Source organism: Sesamum indicum, linkage group LG15 (genome assembly GCF_000512975.1).
Source record: "Sesamum indicum cultivar Zhongzhi No. 13 linkage group LG15, S_indicum_v1.0, whole genome shotgun sequence".
Taxonomy (NCBI): Eukaryota; Viridiplantae; Streptophyta; class Magnoliopsida; order Lamiales; family Pedaliaceae; genus Sesamum; species Sesamum indicum.
Window position 1 is genome coordinate 155,959 of NC_026159.1, and position 23,739 is coordinate 179,697.

At 36.6% G+C, this 23,739-nt stretch overlaps 4 protein-coding genes and 1 pseudogene across 6 annotated transcripts in view; 2 read left to right on the forward strand and 3 right to left on the reverse strand.

The window, feature by feature from the left end:
- LOC105177110 (polyribonucleotide nucleotidyltransferase 2, mitochondrial) lies at positions 1,410–9,869 on the reverse strand. Its single transcript, XM_011100144.2, has 17 exons — positions 9,426–9,869; positions 8,378–8,533; positions 8,115–8,285; positions 7,337–7,462; positions 7,107–7,268; positions 6,867–6,986; positions 6,456–6,593; positions 6,162–6,324; positions 5,607–5,732; positions 5,288–5,418; positions 4,438–4,657; positions 4,167–4,250; positions 3,885–3,964; positions 3,224–3,367; positions 2,807–3,134; positions 2,539–2,666; positions 1,410–1,997 (listed from the first exon to the last, which is right to left on the reverse strand). Exons 1-17 carry the CDS (start codon positions 9,750–9,752, stop codon positions 1,896–1,898), a joined length of 2,706 nt encoding a protein of 901 aa, XP_011098446.1. The 5' UTR covers positions 9,753–9,869; the 3' UTR covers positions 1,410–1,895.
- LOC105177111 (glutaredoxin) lies at positions 11,369–12,692 on the forward strand. Its single transcript, XM_011100145.2, has 4 exons — positions 11,369–11,529; positions 11,741–11,829; positions 12,225–12,323; positions 12,417–12,692. The coding sequence occupies exons 1-4, from the start codon at positions 11,474–11,476 to the stop codon at positions 12,494–12,496; spliced, it is 324 nt and encodes a 107-aa protein (XP_011098447.1). The 5' UTR covers positions 11,369–11,473; the 3' UTR covers positions 12,497–12,692.
- On the forward strand, positions 12,863–15,523 carry LOC110013148 (annotated as a pseudogene).
- LOC105177112 (anthranilate phosphoribosyltransferase, chloroplastic) lies at positions 15,658–19,252 on the reverse strand. Of its 2 annotated transcripts, none has more exons than XM_011100148.2 (10): positions 18,614–19,252; positions 18,375–18,518; positions 18,115–18,276; positions 17,915–17,998; positions 17,524–17,712; positions 17,019–17,109; positions 16,865–16,924; positions 16,381–16,499; positions 16,165–16,299; positions 15,658–16,069 (listed from the first exon to the last, which is right to left on the reverse strand). In XM_011100148.2, exons 1-10 carry the CDS (start codon positions 18,806–18,808, stop codon positions 16,040–16,042), a joined length of 1,209 nt encoding a protein of 402 aa, XP_011098450.1. In that variant the 5' UTR covers positions 18,809–19,252; the 3' UTR covers positions 15,658–16,039. The 2 variants fall into 2 exon arrangements, with proteins under 2 accessions (XP_011098450.1, XP_011098449.1); XM_011100147.2 differs by having other exon boundaries at positions 15,659–16,072.
- LOC105177113 overlaps positions 19,380–23,739 on the reverse strand; it is a 4,784-nt gene continuing 424 nt past the window's right edge. The window contains exons 2-10 of one of the 2 annotated variants that reach the window (XM_020698890.1): positions 23,449–23,625; positions 22,762–23,097; positions 22,540–22,573; positions 22,147–22,371; positions 21,542–21,631; positions 20,749–20,814; positions 20,559–20,650; positions 20,434–20,481; positions 19,380–19,886 (exon numbers count right to left, since the gene is read on the reverse strand). In XM_020698890.1, the coding sequence (XP_020554549.1) occupies positions 19,769–19,886; positions 20,434–20,481; positions 20,559–20,650; positions 20,749–20,814; positions 21,542–21,631; positions 22,147–22,371; positions 22,540–22,573; positions 22,762–23,096 (1,008 nt within the window). In that variant the 5' untranslated portion in view covers position 23,097; positions 23,449–23,625 and the 3' untranslated portion in view covers positions 19,380–19,768. The remainder of the gene's footprint in view (positions 19,887–20,433; positions 20,482–20,558; positions 20,651–20,748; positions 20,815–21,541; positions 21,632–22,146; positions 22,372–22,539; positions 22,574–22,761; positions 23,098–23,448; positions 23,626–23,739) is intronic. The other variant, XM_011100149.2, reaches the window with a different exon arrangement.

A 23,739-nucleotide genomic window follows, 5' to 3' on the forward strand; every position in this document is an offset into this window, starting at 1 on the left:
ATACTGATTATCTTTATACATCTTCACACGATAATACATGTGAGGAATATATTTTCTCACTTATAAAGGTAGTTTGGTTAAAAAAAAAAAATACACGATCTGTAATAAGTCAAATAAATATGAATTTTCATTCATTCTTTGTTGCTTATGACAACAAATTCGGCAAAATTTTAAACCAAGGAAAGTATCTAATTTTTTAAGCATAACAAAAGAAAAATTACTAGATGTAGCTTTCTAGACTACAAAAAAATTATGCATAATAAGATGAAGATGTAATTATCTAATAGTAATAATATTATAGGTGGGTTGATCTTGATGCAGACTTCTTATTGGTTGGCAGCCGTTAAATTGGACTTCTCTTCCGCAACCCCAACTTTATAAGAAGAGGAAAAGGACTTCATATCTATGGACAAATTTTGATGAACAAAGTCCAACATATCTACATACATATAAGCTACTTCTGTCAATTCCATGTAATCCCGCTAAATTTGTCTGCAGATTTACTCGCCACAAATAAAATATATCGTGCTACACACTTCTGTCTCTCTCTATATATATAATATTTGGCGGGACGTCTGATTAAAATCATTTTTAAATTTATAATATAATTGAAGTTTTTTAGATAACTTATAAATTATCAAACATCTTATAAAGTACTTTTTAACATCCAAGTAAATCCAATCAAATATTCTCTAAATTAGTGTACTAAAAATAAAGACCTCTACTATTTGTGCTTATACCCTAACTCTAATAAAAGTTCATTGCTCCTTTTTTTCTTTTCACTACAGGTTTTCTCGTCTCACATTAGAAATAAAACTAATCTTATTTGGAACGACAGCAAAGGAGTTAATAATTTCCATATATATGCTGTTATGAAGCTGGATTTGGTAATAAACCCTATAGAATAAAGAAAGGGTGATGTGGGTGGGTTGGTGAAGATGACAAGGAGAAAAGAAAATTCAAAAGAAACGGCTACACATGGTAATGATAATTCCGCTATATAAAATCTTCTTGTCAGCTCTCAACTGCTCAAGTCAAATAAAAAGTGGAAGCCTTGATCAACGGCTTTTATTCTTATGAGTTAGGAGTGGAGAATTGAAATGGAGGAAAGCAGCAGTGAGGTTGAAGACAAATGAGTTTCGTGTCGTCTGGAGATAAATTCTAGAAGAATTATCCAACTTGGAAAAGGGATACTGAAAGGGCATTCATTCCATGCACGGGGGAACCATTTATTTCCTTTGACATAGAATAATAATAAGACCAAGTGGAATATGGCTTCTCATGTACGTGAAGCCTGGATTGAATCTTCAAGTCTACGTTTCTTTGCTTTAATATATATATATATAATCACCATGGTTATGAAAAGACCTAGGCAGAAATATCAATATGTTATACTATTGAATCTTGGATTGCATCCAGTAAAAGATTGGTAAAAAGTATTCCATATTCGAGGAACGACTACAAAATTTCACCCACATAAGAGTTCGAAAACATCGTTCTTGAGAACATTAACTTATTCCAACGGGTAAACTACTCTCATCATTACATAATTCTTGTTCCTCCAGGGAAAAGGCAGTTAAATATACATAAAAAGAATATACGGTACAAAAATTTTACACTACTCTTGACTTAGGACGAATATCTAAATAATCAAAATTGTAGTTGCTCTATATTGTGTGACTCATCTGCAGATTATGTTTTGATATATAAGCTTTCCCTTAGGAAGCATGAAAGCTACCTGGAATATTGCCTCTGATGCAATCAGGTCCAAGAACATTGTACACGTTTTGCTGACGCTACACCTCCAGTTACTGGCAAGGGTCTGGAGTTTATGTCAAAGTTCGAGCTACTTGCCGAGCATTGTACTCGCAAGTAATATGATCAAGAGAAGACTCCTACTTCCGCACCAAAGTCATTACAGGGATCCCCTTGCTGGAGAAACTAGAGCACTTTACTCGCATCTCCTCACCAACCTCAAAGTCTCTCCTGGAACCAGTCTACAAGGCACAGAGATTCTATGAAAATAATGCTAGTGGTAAAACAGAAGGAAGAGAGAATAGCCACCCACAACATTCGAGAAGCGAGAGGGAGAAGAAATATTCTGATAATGGAGAATGCTGTGTTACATCCAGCATAAGAAGAATCACGTAATACTCCATCACAGACACTCTCCATTTTAAAACTCGTACCCAGAGGCTGAAGTCTTCGAGCATATTTGTAACATTCTAAAAGCATTCATATCGGCCTACCTAGACTTCCAACATGATTTAAAAAGGTATAATTCAAGGGCCTATCCCTAATCTCACATGAGAACTTTAAGAAATTCCATTTCAGAAAAATGGAAATAACTTGGTAAGGTCTCACAATTATTTAGCATATTCAACTTTTAACTCAGAAATAAGGGTAAAAGAACTTAAAAGTAGTAAATGCCATGATAAAGAAAAGCATTGAGGCTTGAAATGAAAATATATCATACCACCCATCAGAAACTCCTAACTTAAGGACCAATCAGGTTCATAAAGATAAGTTGTCATTTACCTCAAACCGAAACATCCCACGGATGCCACCACCCAAATCAAGGACCAGCCCGTGTGCACGAATTTGATGAACTTTAGCTGTCACTTCAGTCCCAAGCTTCAATTTTTTCGCATCCATCGGAACCTCACCTGTAGATTAACATTTGTTCAGAATACGAAATAATGTGTACCAAACCCTAGACATTTGATATTGTTTATCTATCACATATTAAGGTCATGATTGCCAATTCGGCAAGATTCTTGACAGACAAAGTGGAGTCAACTGCTACCTTTACAACTCCGATTCAGACCAGCAGATTTTTCCTCATCGTCACATTCAGCAGCACTTCGGATCACAATTGATGACAGGCTCTCCCCAACACCCATTGGTGGATCATCTTTACTTTCTCGGTCCTTTTGGACATTGTTAACAGGCTTCCAGACTTTAGGTGGTTGTGGCACAGGAGCAACAGATTCTCCTACTGCAGGGTCTGTGTTTGATCCCAGTTTAGGTAGAATAGCTTTGAGAGATAAGTTAATATTACCACGCACGTCCAATCCAATGCACATTAGGTTCAGTACTTGGCCGACTGAAACCACATCAGAAACTCGGGACACCTGATTGAAATCAACATATCTTGTAAGAATCACAAACTACAGTACAAGCCTACAACATGAAAACTGAACATATAATAAATTTCACAAACCGGTTCATGCGACAACTCAGAAATATGCAGGAGACCTTGCTGGCCTCCATTGAACTCCACAAAGGCACCATATTCCTTAATTGATGTTACAATGCCTTTATATATGCCTCCCTTTACAATCTCACGACCCACGATGAACTCAATCTGAAATAAGCAAGTTTAAAGGCAAGTCTATGGTGTAAAGTCCAGAAAGCAAATATATGAGCTGAAAAACACAGATATAATAAGAATATAGAACAAATAAAAATGGAATATCGCCTGCAAAGGAATTTAAAATATTGATGATTCTTTTCACTCCATAGCATAAGAACGGATGCCAGGAAACAGAAGTTAGAAAACTGAGTATTCATTCAGAGACTGTTATTTTCATGGCACTTTGTTCGCTGTGGTATACCTCAGAGACATAAAGTAACTTGGTAGACGGGAATTAGATGGCTTCAAGATGACCCAATTTTCCTGAAACTACTGCAAATGTGAATTTTGGAACTGAATTGTTTTGCTAGAATTACATGATACTTCCATGTTAACAATAACTTGAATTTCATAACTCCAGAATCAAGTACTGGTGGGGTTAAGTGAAGCCAACTGGCTATGCTGAAGTAGTCTATCTTCCAAATTTAATTCACAACCAAATGCATGGAAAAAAGCATAAAATGGTTACCTTTTCCATCACTTTATCCAATACTGATTGATTTTTAGCAACAATGGTAAGTAAACCATCACTCACTGAAATCCTTCCACCTGTAGCATACAATGGGCTCAGAACACATAGAAGATAATTTCGAGTTAAACCATGCATCTCAGATTTTCACCAGAGACCACTGAGACTGACAAGATTGAGAAAATGCAGAACACAAGAATACTACAGGGTTATCAGAATTATAGCAAGTCTAACCGCATAGAACGCAGAAATCTTTAGCAATGATAGCAGACTAAAGCAAACCTGTTTCTTCTTCAATTTTTATCTTCAAGGCACCAAGAGGACCAATTAACCGGCGGATAGCATCATTGCTATACTTTAAGGTCACTGCATCAGTTGTCACAACAGTGAGATGGGTGAGATTCAATCACAACATGGATAGTGACATTGATGGCGTCATATTTAAAAGAACTGGTTGAATGTCAACACCAAGATGCAGAGACGTTTGAAGCTAAAGCTTTACGATAACTCATCTTCCTCATAAACAAGATAGATACATAAATGATAATCTTACATATCCGGGGGGAGTTTCTGCCATCCTGAGTACGTGGTACATTTATCTCTCGCTCCATATGATCAAGGATTTGAAGCCGACCTTTACGTGCGGGCTCCAAACTCTCACATATGATGTCTAAAGGGATTCCCGCAGGCTTTATGTCCAACTGAATTGCTGTAACTCCATTTCGGGTTCCAGCAATTTTGAAGTCCATATCCCCTAGATGATCCTCCAAACCCTGTAAATAATACATAACAAAAGAACACTCACAAATAAACAGTCAAAATATTTATACAACAAAAGAGATTCTTCAGGAATTCAAAGACCACAGAAACCTGGTATGAAATTTCATGGGGTTCTATACCAAGAGATGCAACCTAAAACCTTAAAACCAGACAGACTGGATACCAAATTGCCAATCGAAGTCCTCAAGATTACCCTAACGGACAGAGAACAAATAAATTGTGGGTGTTTCTCCACATCCATTTTGTAGACAATATAATGTTTTTACAGGCTAACGTCAAAGTCAGCTAAATGAATCCTTCAGGCTATGTCTGGATGGTGGTAATCTCAACTGGGATTGGCATACAATTAATAAATCTTTCATAACAAAGTCTGGATAACAACTATCAACGACACATAATTACTATAATTTTTTCTCTCAAACAATAAAATTGGGCAAGGAGTTGACCAAATTCTCCAACAGTAACTAAAGTATGATATATTTGCTTCAGGGATCCAGAATAATTTTCTTCTCTCAAACTTAACAACCTCAATGATTCAAATTTTTTACACCAGAAGCTGAAATAAATAAGAGGCTGTTTTCACAAGAAGCAAAATACTCGCATAGTTCAAGGGCATTCCTTACCAGGATATCAGTTAATATTCTGTAGTCTGTGATTTCACCAGTTGAGGGATCGGTTTCACTGACAAGGCCCACTGACAGACCTGCTACATGTTCTCCCAGTGGAATGCCAGCATCCATCAATGCCATGCTGCCTACAAAGAATGAATGCATTTTCATGACATTCTGCATAAATACTTCAATATAATTATCACAAGAAAGACTGCCTGAAGCAATGCCCGGAAAGAGGGCACTTCATCACTGGAATTAAAGCTCTGGACAACAGTCTGGTGCATAAGATAATAAAGCTTATATGGCAAGAGTATAGCTCCGAAATGACTACCTGCACAAACAGACGCCATTGATGTTGATCCATCAGATGCCATGACTTCTGCATTGACACGAACAGTGTATGGACAATCATCTTCAGGAGGTAAAACAGCAAGTAGAGCTTTCTCAGCAAGGGTACCTGTAAAATGAAAATCCAATATAAAACAATGTGAACAAAAATTTAGTCAGTAGAATTTGATAACTGATGATTATAAGACAGGCATTTGGGAAATAAACTCCAACTAAAGAGAAATAGTTAACAGCCAAAACTCCTTTCTCCTTTACGAAAATTGTTTTTTTCAAATAATACACAAGGACTAAATAGACAATAAAATGTAAAACATAGATAAATCTTTTTCACCATGTCACATGCATAAAGTCTAATGTCGATAGCATATGGTTTTTTTTGGCCCCCCTCCTTTTTGGAAACAGACACAATCAGAAAACAACAGAATAAGCCAAAACTATCAGTGGATGGAGATGATAGGAAAAATATCACGCAGTCAAGAGTAGCAGTGAATCATAAGATTGGAACTTCATGACTATCATGGAAATACAAGTAGCTTACCGTGTCCAACTTCTCGTCTGTTGAGGCCAACTCGTTTACCGACTTCATTAATGCAGAATGGTGGGAAACTGTAGTGAAGCATGAATCTCTTGGATGGAGGACCAACCAAAGAATCTAGACGCTGAGCTTCTCCAGGTGCTCCAAGGGTTACAGTACAAAGAACCTGTAACCAACACATTTAGTGCTAGAAAGGATTAGGCATCATAGGAGAAAGCGTCCAAGCATCAAATGTATCCATTCACCTTATTATCAACAGACTCTTTGGGCAATGCCTAGGGCAGCACAGTTACTGACCTGAGTTTCTCCACGAGAAAAGATTGATGAACCATGTAGTACGGGCAAATTACCAGCCTCACAATACAGGGGCCTGACCTCATCAAGACGTCTTCCATCAACTCTAAGTCCCTCACTAATTATCCTTCTGCGAACGACCTGACATGGTCAGAACTTAACAAGTCACTACCTTGACAAGATGTCTAAAGAAAATGTAAGGAGAGGAATCTAATTATTTAAAATAAAGGACCCCTGAGGACCGTGGGTTCATTGACCTAAAACTTAACAGTTAACATTTCTCCTCAAGTAAACTTCATTTGGAGCTGGCTTATCATCTTCAGGATCATATATCTCTTCTCTTCTACACGGATTCACAATTTAAGCAATCAAATAGAGATATATTTAAAGGGGGTTAATACTTATATCAAATACCTTTTTCCGCACAGTATCTACTGTTTTGGATAGAACTTTCAGGCCTTCCTCATCACATTCTTCTTCAAGTTTCTTTTTGACATCATGCGTAATATTATCCAAGGCTTCTCCCCTTTCAAACTGCACATATACATAAAAAGCATATCTGGAAACATGAAATAATCCACGCTGCAACCAGATTATAGTGACATGACACTACGATTCTGTATAAAGCAATCAGCATTTAGGTAGGTAGGGAACCTTGCCATATGTAGGGTCTGTAAATACAGCTTCAATGGGAGCTTCAGCCAAACTCCTAATTTTTTCATATGTTTCCTCGGACACCATGGATAACTTATACTCCTTTTTCTGTTTACCAGCTTTGCCTGCCAGCCTTATTTGAGGCTCGAGATATTTCACTGCCTAAAGAATCAAAGATAAGCATCTTAAAAACAAGTACAGTATTCACCAACACAGAGAGTAAAACTCACTTCAGGATGAGCCAATCTTAGAGCAGCTTCTAAGTCTTTCTCTGATATCTCACGTGCTTGGACATCTATCATCAAAGTTTTGTCTCTCGTGCATGCATATACCAAGTTAAGATCGCTCAGACTAAGCTGCAAAACATCCATGACAAATAGATAAAAATCATGTCAATAGCATCATGAGTTACTTTACTGGACGTCATATTACAGAAACCCAGCCATCAGTTCACTATCGTAAAAACATCTCAATGTGGACTTTAATCAGGTTGAGACAAAAAGGCCAAGATTACTGATATGACAACAGCCAACTTAATTATCCACGTCCTTATCTGTCCTTTAGTAGTTTCTTGTTTCTGCTCTACCTATAGCTCAATGAACTACCAAATTCCAGTACTACTAATGGCAGATTCACTCACAATACATATAATTTTTTCATCTAGTAATGCTTAGTTTTTTATTAATAATTGGAAAACCAAATACTGTATGAAGTCATTTTGGGAGGTCAAAGTGCTACCAAAAGCCAAAATAAATCATTGACTAGTCATGTTCCAAATAACCAATTAAATAAAACTCAACAATAGTTCATTAGTTCGTACTCAAAAAGAGCCATCGAACTCATACATGCTGAGCAGGCAATAAGACCGGTAAAAATGGGAGAGCACCTTAAATTTCTACCAAATGCTGCTTACGGGAAATACCAATTGACAAAGAAATCATATACTGCTCAAAGGATATGATGAACAAAAATAAATCTTCCATTGACACAAGAAATCATATGAAATACCTCATCCATGCTGGGATTAACAATAAACTGACCAGAAATCCTCCCTATACGTATTACTCCAATGGGGCCACCCCATGGAATATCTGATAACATCAGAGCAGCGGATGTAGCATTGGCTGCCATGACATCTGGATCTTGTTTCCCATCAGAAGAAAGAACACTTGACATGACCTGGAGAAAAGGAACAAAGCTCAGGACGAGCAGTAAAGCAGATGTTTAATATAAAAGATATAGTACATAGATATCACACAGTACTGACATACCTGGACCTCATGGTAAAATCCAGGTGGAAAGAGGGGTCTTATAGGTCGATCAATGAGACGACCACATAATAGTTCACGTTCTTTTGGAGCACCCTCCCTCCGCATAAATGTGTTCGGAATCATACCCTGAGCAAACTGTTTCTCCTGATATTCAACCTGGAAAAAACACAAAATTAATCTATTCATCATAGCAAGAAACAAAAAATGCCCCTCCATTTCCCAATTCCCACCTTAAATAATTACAGGCCACCAACTAAGTTGTCCCCCGGAATACTTAGCACTGACAAAAGAAGAGATAATGTACCAATTTAATCCATCTTAATCGAGAAACACAAGTTTCAAACTGAATAAACCTCTTAACATGCAGTTAACTTGTTGTAAAACCAACATGTTTCTATTTCCTGGATTCAATTTCCGCTTTCTCCTAGTTTACTTTTCATTTCCAATACCTAATACACACAGAACTTCCCTCAAGCTAATAAGATCCAACCAATTAAATAAATTCTTCATAATGATAAAAACAGAACTGGTTTTAATTTGTTCATGCTGACAATATGTCCATATTTTAGAACTCCTATTTTTTAAGTTTCATCACAAAGTTTCACACTCTAAAGAAGCTGATAGAATATAAACTATAAGGTTGTAATTGTCTGACATCCATCACATCACACAAAGAAAAATTAAATAAAAATAATTTGATCGAAACTGAGAGGACCAGAGTTGATATAGTATTTTTTGGTATTTATTTTAAGTAAATGAGTTGAGATAGGTTTTACAAAGTATACATCACATATGAAATAGTTCAGGAGATGAGATGAGATGAGATGGATGGGATATATCCAACAAGCAATGTGCTCCAGCTTACTTTAGCAGGCAATTCGTTCGCCCCATTTCGTCATACATTAGAAAACTTGAAGCATTATTCCACCAAACTTTCCCCATTTAAATAAATAACAACGGCAAAAATATCGCCGAAGTGAATTCAACTGAGCAAAAGGCAACATAAAATTCCACGAAAATGGATGCTGTATAATGTAAAAGCGCCTACAGTGAGGGGCAAGAAGTCACGAGTGCCGTCACTCTTAGCTGAGGCAACTGTGGACAGCACTTTGGTCTCTTCCATAGCCAGAACAACAGCGCCGTTTGCAAATCGCGCAATTTTACCAGTTTCCAAAGTAATTTTTCGCGATCCGATTTCGAACTCCTCGGAGAACGTCTCTAGAAATTTCGTTCCGGCTATTACAGTTTCGGACTCGGTGGCAGTTGACGAGGATGGTGCGCGTGCAATGCCGCCACCGGAAATTCTGCGGAGTATGATTCGCCGCCATGGTACTTTTGAGAGGAGAGGATTGGCTTTACTCGCCACCGGTGCCATGGGGAAAGAGAGACGTTGGGGTTTTAGCCTTTAGGGTTTAAATGGTTTTGAGCACCAGAACGTTGGGTTCTTTACTAGTGAGTTCGGATCATGTGCATCGCGCTGGAAATATTCTCGCTACACCGCAAGCAACATTCCGGAAGTGATTCTTTAAAACAGTATAAATTCACTATTTATGCTTTATTTATGATAAAATATTTATTATACTCAAAATCATATTCAATACATTCAAATAGTTTTAGTTTATCTCAATCTCAACTTAATTATCAAAAGATTTTAGTTAGAGACATCCCAAAAAACTAACGATGGGCTCTTTTCTTAAGTCCCAAGTACTATTTAAAAGACGCTCGACGTGATTAACAACTTCAATCAGAATTAAATTATAAACAAAAAAAACTAGTACGATTGATAGGCCGAATACCTCAATATCCTTATAATCCGTTATTTTGGAAAAATTACAAGACAAGACTCAAAATAAACATGATGTCACGCAGCTCGGGATCACGAGCCACAAGTACACATTAAATCATAGATTCTTAAATATGATTTTATTGGATTTTTATGACGATTAGCACCAAGACGGAGTCCAACTCCAAGGTTTAAGCTGGCAAATAACTAAAATGACTTGGCTTATATGAAAAGTATTTAAAATTTTAGTATAATAATATATGCAGGAAGAGTAATTATTTATTTATGAATGTATTAATATATATCGTACAAGTTAAAAAGAATTATTAGTAATTTTAGAGCTTGTTTTGTTGGATAAAAAATAAGTGAATAGAACAAATAGATAAAGAAGAATATATAAAAAGAAATTTGGTATTTGATTAGAAAAAATTGACGAAGAGAATATAAAATTAGATGTATATAGAACCCCTCCAAGAATCAATTTTTATTTCCATCCAAAATAGGATAGAAAAGTGACAGTATCAAAAATTAATAAAAAGGTAACTATTTTTTCTATTTAGTCTATTAATCATGCATATAATTTCCTTAAAGTTCTTTCTTTTTTTTTTCGCAAATAACATTCCTACATAATTTTTGAAGAAAAATAATCATATAAAAAATATTCTCATCTTTTATTGATGAATATTTTTATAAACAAAACTTTAAATTTAATTTTAACATTTAGCAACTTAAAATTATTTAGTATAACATAAGCTTTTTATTTTATAATACAAAATGAAGAAAAAGGACTGATCAGTAAAAATTCAAAAAAAATAGTCTTTTTTTTATGAATTACTATCATACATACCAAACAAAAAAAATATTTAAAATTTATTTTTCTTCTAATCATACTAAATAATTTAAAATTAATATTATTAATTTTTTGTCGCATTTTCACCTCTCGTCTTCCTTTCACTTTCCCACTCCCCCAGTTGAAACAAAGGAACGCTTAACTCTAGCAAAGAACAATACATGATTACGGCGCCGCGTAATTCACTCGGATTTCAACGGATCTAAAATTGTTCCCTACTTGCAATTGGCAATGTGTAAGTCGCGGGCCGGCCGACTTGATGGCCCTCCCCAGAATCCTGGACCACTATCTACAGATAATGGACCTATTGGCCCGTGCCGTACAATTTCCTTCTATTTAATTCACATCCCTCAAAATTTTCCAGAATGCATATAAATCTACCTCTTCCGCAGTGGTCGTCACACTCTGATTTTCCTCTTTCAATTGAGGTTCAAAGACCAATTCCAGCAGGACAGAGAGAGATATGGCGCTTCCCAAGGCTAAGGAGCTCGTTTCTACTAATCCCGTCGTCGTCTTCAGGTCCTACAAACTCTATTGTGTATTTGGTATATTAACTGAAAATTTGAAAATTTTTGAATTATGATGGATGTGAATGTTGTTTGATTTTAAGAATTGAAAGAAAGTTGTTGGAGGATGGATTGTATTTTTATTGTGCGTAGAGTTGTGTTCTGTGAATTTAAGATTTTGACGTAGAAATGTATGGATCTGAGTTTTTCTTCAACGGTGGCAGCAAAACCTACTGCCCCTTCTGCGTGACCGTGAAGGAATTGCTGACAAAGCTCGGCGCCTCCTTCAAAGCCATTGAATTGGATAAAGAGGGTTCGTTCTTTCGTCTCTTGCGTTTTTCCGTTGACTCTGTTAATTTTGATTGAAAGATACAAGTGATTTTATGCGTCTTTAAAAACTTAGCTTCCCGTAGATGAAACTTTCACCCTTTTATATTGAACTGAAAATGTTTTCAGATCCTTGAATTGCTCAAGAAATTAGAATATCTACTCTGAGTTTAATAGGACCATTTCTAATCCTATTCAAAAACGAACGTCAATCGATCTGATAACTAAGTTAGCATTAAAATTTGAGAAGACTAGGTTTATGATTGAAAGTTTCCACAACTTCTGCTCTACCCTTTCTGATGTGTGAAAAATCACTTACTACTAGATTCCTGTTCCTGATGTGAATTCTTTCTGAATCATGTGTCTCCAAATAAACCAAAGGTGATGGAACTGAGATACAATCTGCTCTGGCTGAATGGACTGGGCAGCGAACAGTGCCGAATGTGTTCATTGGTGGGAAGCACATTGGTGGTTGTGATGGTATTGTGACTTAACATTACTGGATTTTGAATTTGCTTGCATACTAAAAGGCGGATTATATATTCCCAGTTGACGCATTTGCATATTTTGCAGCAACAACTGGTCTGCACGCCCAAGGAAAGCTTGTTCCACTGCTAACTGAAGCTGGAGTAGTTGCCAAAGCTTCTGCTTAGACTGCTCATGAATCAGTACCTGCTCAGTAATCCTGTATGCAACTCTGATAATAAAGTGTGGGTACTTTTACTTTGCCTGGTTTGATATGCCTGTGCGATTGGTTAGCGGGCAACTTCTTTTGATATGAAAATAATTATACTGAATGCTGTGCTCTATGTACGTTTAAATGGTTTATCGACAAGTCACTTATAACTAGATGCAGATGACTTCATAGTGAGAGAATTACATGTTCATGAACAGCATGTTTGCTTATCTGTGGCAGGCTATTTCCTTCACCTGTAGTAGTGGTGCTAAAGAAATAGATGCAAGTGGTTATACAAGTATGTTAAGAGAAAAAGCCGTTCATGCATGAGGGAACACTCGAGGTTCTTAAGTTACTTTAGACAACTAAAAAGGTTCAAACCTGGTGTTGCTCTGATCCTGAATATTTGCGGTTGCAGGCGATGTTGGCCCATGGCTGAAATTTTATAGTTACAATAACTATCATGCAAGAAAAAGATTCTTATGAGTGTCGTGTAACGTTAAGAACAAGATTTCTGTTTCTTGCTAGCTTTGGCTTTGATTGTTGTTGATGTTGCAGGTAAGGACACAAGTTCTTAAGAGTCGAAAGAGAGAGAAAGATGTGCTTTAAACTAAAGGTTGTATTGTTTGACATCCATCTCATCTCACAGAGAAAAAGTCCAATAAAAATAATTTGATTGAAGTTGAGAGGACTAGAGTTGATGTAATATGTTAAATGAGTCGAGATGGGCTTAAAAAAGGTTTACATTTCCATATGAAAGAGTTTATGAGATGGATGGGATAGGATATATCCAACAATGCCGAATCCGATTAACATTAGCAGGCAATTTCGTCATACACTCAAAATCTTAAAGCATTATCCAATAAAGTTTCCCAATTTCAATAAATAACAACAAAAAAATGTCAAAGAAGTGATTTCAACCGAGCACAAGGCAACACAAAATTCTACGAAAGTGAGTGCTTTATTATTATTATAATGTAAAAGCGCCTATAGTGAGGGGCAAGAAGTAACGAGTTCGGTTGGCTGAGGATACTGTGGACAGCACTTTGGCCAAGACCATAGCCAAAACAACAGATCCGATTTCGTTGCGGACTCGACGGCAGTTGACGATCGAGGATGGTGCGGGTCCACTGGAGATCCTGCAGATTATGATTCGCCGCCATGGTGCTTTTGAGAGCAGCGGATTGGGTTTTCTCGCCTGCGGTCCCATCGGGAAAGAGATCAGACGTTGGGGTTTTAGGGTGTAAAGGGTTTTGAGCATCAGAGATTGAAAACATCAGGATTATTACTAGTGAGGTCCTGATCATGATTGGCGCTACACCGCAAGCCACACCCTACAATCTAAGATAAAAAATAGATAAGTGATGAAAATATAAAAGTTGAGTATTTAGAAGCAATAGTTATAAATAGAAAACTATTGATGTGGAGTGTCGGGTAAAAAATTATTTATGATATTATTTAAATTTTTAATTTTCATGATATGTGGATAGATTTTAGTCAAGATTATTTTCGAGATATACAAAAAAAACAATTAAGGCAAAAGGTCAAATTTTATTTACAAAATACCTTAATTAACTGCCATAAGAACTTTCTCATCAATTTACAATTATAGTTTATTTTAATTTGATTTAAGATAAACATAAACAAAAAAATTATACATTTGAAACTATAACATGAAAATCACATCATTTAAGTTTTTGCAAATTAGGATATATAAATTACACGCCAACTCTACTTTGATATTGGTATATTGAAGCGATTGTAATTAATTCAATTTGCATGCATGGTGATACTATGAATCAAGAACAAGGGGGGATTTGTCCAATTGATAGGCCTAAGACCTCATTTTCCTTATAATGCGTATTTTTTCAGAACAGAATTATGTGACAAGGCCGCAGTTTCCTTCCATTTACCTCAAAATCTTCCAGAATACATATAAATCTACCTCTTCGGTGGTGGTCGTCATCAGACTCTGATTTTCCCGTTTCAATTGAGATTCAAAGATCATTTCCAGCGGGACAGAGAGAGATATGGCGCTTCTCAAGGTTAAGGAGCTCGTTTCTTCTAACCCTGTCGTCGTCTTCAGGTCCTAGAAACTCTATTATGTATTTTTTTATATTAACTGAAAATTTGTGTCACAGAGAATTTTTTTGAATTCTGATGAATGTGAATGTTGTTTGATTTAGTACTAAAGAAAGATGTTGGAAGAGGAATTGTATTTTTGTGCGTAGAGTTGTGTTCTGTGAATTCAAGGTTTTGACGTAGAAAATTAATGTATGGATCTTTGTTTTTCTGCGATCACGGGAAGGATTTTCTGACAAAGCCCTGTCTCTCCTTCAAATTGATTGAAATGGACAAAGAGGGTTAGTTCTTTCGTCTCTCTCGTACTATTCCGTTGATTCTGTGAATTTTGATTGAAAAATACAAAAGATTCTATGCGTCTCTCCGTAGATGGAACTGAAATGAAAATGTTTTCAGAAATTAGAAGTATCTACCACCATTTCTAATCCTAATTAAAGACGAAGTTCAACCGATCCGATAACTAAGTTAGCATTAAAAATTGAGAAAAAGGGTTTAGGATTGAAAAGTTATCACAACTTCTGCTGCTCTAACCCTTTTGATGTGTGAAAAATCACTTACTAACCACTAGATTCTTGTTCCTGATGTGAATTTCTTTCTGAATCATGTTTGTTTCCAAATAAACTGAAGATGATGGACCTAAGATATCAGTCTGCTCTGACTAAATTGACTGCGCAGCCAACATTGCCGAATGTGTTCGTTGGTGGGAGGCACATTGGTGGTTCTGGTGGTATTGTGACTTAACATTACTGGGTTGTGAATTTGCTTGCATACTAAAAACCGATTTCATATTCCCAATTGACGTATTTGCATGTTTTGCAGTGGCAATGGCTCTGCACAATCAAGGAAAGCTTGTTCCACTGCTAACTCAAGCTGGAGCAGTTATCAATTCTTCTGCTTAGATTGCTCAGTGATTCTGTATGCTACTGTGATAATAAAGTCTCGGTACATTTACGTGGCCTGGCTTTTCATGTCTGTCCTATTGGGTTAGTGGGCAACTTTATTTGATAATTGTTATTCCACATGCTGTGTATTTTGAATGTTTTCATCGATGAGTAACTTATAAACAGCTGGAGATGGCTTCATTATTGAGGGAATTACATGTTCACGAACAGCATGTTTGCGTATTTATAACAAGCTATTCTCTTCACCTGCTGTTGTGATGCTAAAGAAACAGAGGCTTAGCAACAAAAGCTAAAAAGTCCTTACACCCCAAGACCTATGGTTATACATAGTTCTAGCTGCACATTTACAGAATGAAAGCAATTTGCAAGTGTTCACAGTTAACATAATTTGACTACACCCACTAGCGAGAATCAAAATCAGGCAACAAACATTCTCCTCTTGCCGCTTTATCTCGTCCAGAGTCCAAATGGCAAGCTCAAGAAGCAAAGTTTTTGCTGCTTGTATGAATGACTGTAGGTCCTCTCTTCTTCTACACTCAGGCAGTTATGGCTCTATGTGCTTTCACCTTCTATAGCAAATACACATTTATAGAACAAGGAACAGAAACAGAATGTACTATTTCATGAAAAGATCAGCAGACATAAGTGACACCAAACTTACATTTGAGACACGAATCCAGCAATCAAGAGTATCAAGAGCTTTCCCTGATCTCTGTGTTTCACGTGCCAGAGCTATCCCTTCAGCAAAGTTGCCTACATGCCCGCTGACAAACAATGCTGCAGCTGCATTTAAGACCTGAAACATAGCATCCTCTCAGTCACCTCATCCAGGCATAATCTAGAAGCTAGTGGAAAGGAACCGTTTAAGATAACTTACAAATGCATCTGCCACAGCTCCTTTCTTGCCAGAGAGCACAAACCTTAGCACGTCAGCGTTATATTTTGGGTCTCCCCCTTGTAAATCTCCTAAGGTGCATCGAGGAATACCAAAATCTACTGCAAGTACAGCAGAGTTACCAGAGAATAAAGGGTTTCAGATTCACTCCAGAAATGAGTTAATCATTAAGTATTAAAGGTTTAGTAATGACTTCTAAGTGCTCATTCTAATTCTCATGAGGAACAATATAAAGTTATCAGTGGACAAAATTGCTTGATGACCAGTCACCATGAGCATCTTCATAGAGGGAGAAGAATCTTCAATGAGCAACGGTATTCAAGAGTAAAATCTTAAACTTACTAAGTTCTGTTCTGACAAAAACTCATCATAAATATCATTCAAAAAAGAACAGTGATCGACCAGAATCGCAAACTTGCAACAGTTTAAAGTACACTTAACCAAAAAAGCTAGATGAAATTCTTACACGGATCAAAAAAGAACTTCTCAATCTTTTCAGGCGTAATATCAAGCACCACCCCTGGCCCTGATAAAATCAAAAGGTAATTTTAACGAGAAAAGTGAATAACTGAAGAAAGCAAGTAGGAGTTGCTAAAGAAGAAAATTTTAAATTCTCTTACCAAGTGGACTCATTTCATCTAAGCCCTCTGAATGAACAACCAATGCTCTCTCCATTCCGTATCGTTGTAGCGCTTTAGCCATCTTACTGACCTATCCAAGTAGGACGTGAGTTAATTTGCAAACAACAAATAAGATATCTTGTTCTTAAATTCCAGAGGAAATTGTTTATCTATATTAGGCTATCTCGAAGTTCTGTCATTGGTGCTACAAGGGTCCACGTAGTAGAAAATCTAATTGCATAAGCAGCATGTAGGAGAACATATAATGGGATAATTTTCTATGATAAAGTCATTAGACTAAACTTTATCATAATGATATCATTTAACACTCCCATTCACAGATTGTACTGATTTTTGTACCCTCCCAATGCATGCATATTGAAGCTCAACTCTGATGCAGCAGCAAAACCTGTCGGTATCAGTACAAACTATAGAGACAAATAAGTCTTTGGGCAGAACACTGTTTTATTATCAAGAAGGTAATTGTAAATAATGAACATAGTACCATGTCTTCTTTGTAGACTCCGACCACAGAAAAAGGTACACGAGCTGGATTTAACATGGGACCGAGGATGTTAAATACAGTCTTCACTCCAAGCTTCCTCCTTACAGGAGCAAAAGTCTTCATCGCAGGATGATAGTTCGGGGACATCATGAATCCAATTCCCACTTCTTCCACGCATCTCTTCACTCCCTAATTTTAGGAACAGAGGTATCATCACTTCAGTGTTAGGAATACATATACAATGTTTTTCAAGGCAATATGCATTCATAACTATTTGGTTTAACATATTTCAGTAGTAAATTGCAAACTTAGAACTTGGCAATGCCTCATCATCATAGTTATGAACAACCAAAAAGGACTCACTGGTGGTGAAAACTTAAAACAGACTAACCTCGGGCTCGAGGCCAATAGCCACTCCTAGTGCTTCCAAAACGTCCGCGCTTCCGCAAGCAGAAGAACTCGACCGATTCCCTTGCTGTAACAAAGAGAAAGAAGCAAACATACGCAGACCATTCTCAGTATTGGACTTTTCACAGATATAAACACATTACATTTTAATCGCCACATTGATGATTGATCAGCACGATTCACCTTAGCAACTTTAGCCCCACAAGCGGCCGCAAGAATTGCCGCACCTGTTGAGATATTCACTGTGTTTGCGCCATCACCGCCAGTCCCTACGATGTCCACCGCATTTTCCAACCCTTCAACCTTTTTACAGCATTTTATCATAGCTCTCGCCAGACCCACGATCTAAATTTGCAATGTTACGGTCAAATAACAAACATCAGCTTAGAAAGAAGGGAACGGGAAAGAACATAAAAGAAAAAGAGAACAGAAAGATGAATTACTTCTTCATAGGTTTCGCCTTTGGCTCTTAGGAGAACAAGAAAAGCACTGATTAAAGCTTGACTTCCTTCACTTAGCAAGAAATCAAGTGATCCCTCTGCTTCCTCTTCAGTCAAGTCCTCCTTCTTCAGTAGGCACTCAATTAGCTGGAAAAACCCAGAATTAGATAAAGATAAGAAACGGAAAACGCAGCTAAGGGTTGTAATTTACCAAAAAAAATAAAGAAGAAAGAAAAAGAAACCTCTTTGGGAGATGAAATGGGCAGGTGAAGTGGGGGGCGGTGAAAATCAGGTTGGAGAAATGATCTCCTCAGGAATGAATTGCTGGAGTTTGGTTTGAAGAAAGAAGATTTGTGAAACTCGGAAGAGTAACTGCAGTTGTTGAATATCAGAGGAGAAGGGGAAGAAAGAACGGCGCTTTTCCAAATCACAGCCATAACTGCATGACGCTCTGTTTACTCGACGAGTTGTTTTGTGTAGTCTGCTTTAGTTTTTTGAATGGAGGCCAGAAATTCACAACTGGCTTGCCCATTCAATGTCTTGGGAATTATGATTATCATTATCTTTGATCGATAAACGGCTTAACATTTAACAGGCTACACTCCTAATTCTTTTCTTTAATACTGATATAAATATAATCCGTATGGCTTGTGTCAGGTGCATTTAATATTTGTTTGGTAAGAACATTTAATCTTGTATGTGCTGTGAATTTGTAATGAGCATAAATCTTTCTTGAAATTTAAACAGGTGGGTGAGTCAAAGATTGGAGGGAAAGCAGACCTTTGGACTGTAATGTTTCTTGATGCCTCAATTGGGCCTAAACCCCTTTCCCCTGTTCTCACTGTATGTTTTGTAGTCTTATTTCATCGGCCCTTTTCATGTATTTTGGTGAGGGATAATGCTCATAAAGTTTAATTATGTAGAAAACATGCTCTCTTCATTAGTTAGAGGAAAAATACACACACAAACACAGTGGAGAACCATTGAGCAAATCAAGCAATACAATAATTCATCACACGGGTGTTCTATCTTCCCCAACCATTCATTCATCTACATGCCAAAGCATTATCTGTACAAGTTTTTGAATGAATAGAAACAACGACAAGAATCAGGTTATTGTTGGGTGATTCTTCTCTCTTTTGTTTGTGTGGGAATGAAGTAAATAAAGATGAATTTTAACAACACAAAGACAGTTCATCTTCTCTGGATTAAACACACTGCAGAGAAGTATAAGTCACCCTATCTTCTGCAGTTGTTTGCAATAATACCGTTCCCAGTCTTTCCTCCATACCTTCAGGAATCGAAATGCTCATTTCTTGTAAACCGCCCTCAAGGGAAAATTGATTAGTTGTGAAACTTGTGTGCCAACAGGAAATACTATTTTGGTCTCCCAAATCTTATGAATAACACTGATAGGATTGAGGGAACCATCTGGATAATAACAAATGTTTTACTTTCACAACCAGTAGAAAGATAGCGTAACACGGGACATGCAGTACTGCCACCACCAAATACCTGCCAATTAAATGTTGGAATACCGGAAAGAAGTTGCTGAGACGGTCCGAGGATGGCACAATCAAGAATATAGGTGGAACTAATATTAAAGTGTTTCTTTTGTTTAATTACGTTTCTCTTTCAACATTATTTTTCTTTCTGTTAATTATATTCTATTTTCATATTGTTATGGAATTTATTGCTATTTGTAAATGAGCAATTATCCCATATGGAAAAAAAAAAAAAATTTATCTCCCAATATTTTTAAAAATAGAGTAATTTATCGCCTATATAAGGAGGTAAATTGCTTCATTTTTTAAAAAAAAATATAAAGTTGTTTTGCTATATTTTTTTTAAGGGGATAATTTGCTCATTTATAATATAATAAGTTTTGCTTGCAATTTCCCCCCATTATTATCTATCATAACCCTCCAGATGGTAAGTAAGCTCCAACCTTGACATCCTATTTATTTAGTTTCCAAATAAATTAGTACGTTATGAGAAAAAGTTGTCCATGCATGAGGGAGAACTTGACGTATACTAAATTTGCTGATGATTAATAACTTACCATAGTGGAGCATTAGGCATTGACAAGTCAAGAAAAGGATATGGCCACCTAAAAGAAACAATCACCGGAAAACGATCAGCAAGATATCTTTTCAATGGTAATAACCAAATTGGAATTACACTTGCCAAATTGCCACAGACGCGTGAACAATCCACTGGAAGATGACATAAGAACCCGTCCATATAATGAAGTAAGAAATCCGGAACCATGGGAATTGCTGAAAAGAAGATTTAAATATTATATCAAAAACCAAATAAATAATTTATTATGGATGCAACTAGCCAAAAGAGAAAAAGAGAATATGCAGCAGCTCACCAGACTATTCAAAGCTGTATCTCCAAGCAGCAAGATGGCATTCAGCGAATGCGTAGTAATCGTCAACTAATCAGAAAAACAGACATGTTTCTTAAATTTCAGAGGTGATACTAAAAACTAAAATAAGGAGCAGATAGGAACTAATTGAGCATTTCGATTCATGAAATCAAATAAACCCAGAGAAAGTAGTATCCTGAAAATCTATGACACAAGGCAAAATTTATTGATTGGAGATGCCGGAAATTTCCAAGCGTAGTTAAATGCAAAATAATCTTATAGTGAACACTCCAGGTCATATCATACCAAAAAAAAATTCAAGTGAAAATAACGCACCAGCAGTATGTATAATTATGATTATAGGCATTCCCCAGAATAACTAGTCAAAGCTGGACACATGGAAAACATAATAGAGATGCAAATTGTGATTTTAGACTGCTGGAAGCTACATATTGGGAAATTTGTATACTTGGTCCATCTTTATTCACAGCAAAAAGAAGCATTTATGAAGTTTCCAGGGCTAACAATATATTGACACTATCCTCAGAAACAGAGCCAGAATTCATTGTCTGAATTAAAAACCAAAGTAGAAGAGCAAGGTAGTGAATTCTCATCTAATCAGATTTAGCAGCCTTGATTGTTCAGTAGCAAGTAAAAAGAAAGTTTCTAGCTAGAGGGAAAATAGAATTATTCATTATTACGCTCTAGTCACAAATATCTGAGGATGAGTTTATAATCAGTAAAAATGACACTCAATAATAGAAGCACAAGGGATTATTAGCAGATAAGCACTTACAAAATTCATTTCATAATCTCTGAGAGTCAGAAATGGGAATATCACGGACCAGTAAACAAAATCAGTGAGAGTTACTGCCCCTGCTGTCATCTGTTCATGCAAAAGTATTAACATGTTTAACTTGTTGAAGCTTTAAAAAGCACAAGTAAATTCTATACAGGCATTAAGATGTTGTATACAATTATATGAACTATACACGCCCTAATAAAGTGATAATGTTTCCAAAATTACAGATAGGGAATACATAAAAATTACATCCTGAAAGTAAAGAACAGTAAAATAGTTCGATGAAGATAGCCTGAAGTAAGAATTCTCAAGAGAAACTGACCACAATGAAGCTTATTTATCATACTTCATTCAAAAATTGCACCTTTATATCAAACAATAGGAGCTTATGCAAGGCCAAGATGGACTCCTCTACAACCAAATAACTTTGCAAAAGGAAACATATTAATCCATGATACAACAAATAGACAAACAACAAGGAGATTCCATGAAAGGATCAATGCACTAATGAATTGTTTTGTGTACTGCATGTGTATAATACTCCAGGGCAACATGTTTAGCAGCTTTGTCCTCTCACATTGAACAAACATGAACTTTACCTGGAATAAAATTTGAAACACATGACCCCAAAAGCCTGAAGTTAGTAAAGCGCCAAATTTCCCATGGTGGTTCAACCTTTCTAATAATTTCACTCGATCACCATTCGCTCCACGTGCTAGAGGCGTGTATAAACCTTGCTCCAGCTCCTCTGGTAAATGGCACTTCGTGCTGCTATTTATTTTGAGATGGTGGTAACACCCATGTATAGAAAGCAACGACCCAAGCTGCAAGAGGAACTAGAGAACATAAGACGTCACAAGATAAATCTGATGACTGAATAGTCTTGTGCAGCAGAAGGTTGGGTATGTACAAAAGGGTTCAAAACAGTAACACCGCTGTTATGGATCCATTTCGTCTCTACTTTAGGTCAGAACAGAAATCACAAACCATACCCCAAAATAGATGGTGACTAAAGTAAAAGTCCACCTGTAATGAAGCACATATTGTAGTTAGAGACAATCAGAAAGACTGTCAAGAGTAAGAACAGAATTAGCAAGAAGATGGTACAAATATCAACAACTAAATTCCACTTTTTGCATAATTCATCTGATCCTATATGTATCTGTTGTTAATAAGTATTGCCTAATCACTAACAAGGGACAAGAATGACTTACTGAGTATAGTAGTAAAATAATTCAACTCCGTGGACAGCAAGATCAAAACTCAGAGCTATCAGAAGCAGACAGAAAGCAACCATCCTAAAGAACATCAAAAAGATGGGGTGAATTCCTTTTAAACAAGGTCTCCAAGATTCATCATGGTGCAAAATATGTGAGTGCTCTTGTTGTGTCCTCTCTCCATCAGAGTCTAAATTGTCTGAATGTTCATATTTCCAGATTAGAAATGCTGAAATAATCATAGGTGGCAACACCCATATTGCACAGACAACCACTCTCCAATTCAACCAATAACTCAGATTAGTAGGATCATCAGTCCCGAGCAGCTGCATCCTGTTACAGAAACCAATACCAATGTCACAGTGGTTCATCACAACTATGACATAAGAAGGGAGAAGAAAAACAGTTTGCCTGATTATTGATAAGTCACTAAAATAATCACACAGCTAACGTCGATGGTTAATCATTTGATATCAATGATAAAAACATGCAGCTAATTTGTAAAACAAAATGAATGTTCAAAATTTTCTTCTTAATATATTTCTAGTCCACCAGTAACAACAACTACAAATGGCCTCTTCTGGCTACAAGACATCAATTTCTCGATCCTCTAATCCATCTAGCACCATCTTAGGCTAAACCATATTCATATTGGCACAATAGAAGGAAAACCATAGTTCTTACTAGGTGGTAACTGTTAGAAAGAATTTATAGTCCTAATCTCGTTGGCGACGGGCAAGCTATTCGTACACGCACATCAATGTACAAAGTCGGGACCCAGAGGATTATCAAAGAAACCGCATACTCTGAATCCGAAAACTTGTCGAACTTAATCGTCCAATGACATACGTATCAACTGCGCTAAAAACCCAGACCCCGAGAAAAAAAGATAAACACGCATATTAACAAGCGTGTGGAGGGCATGAATCAAATCATATGGATCAGAAACATCCAAAAATCAAAATCAAGTAAAAA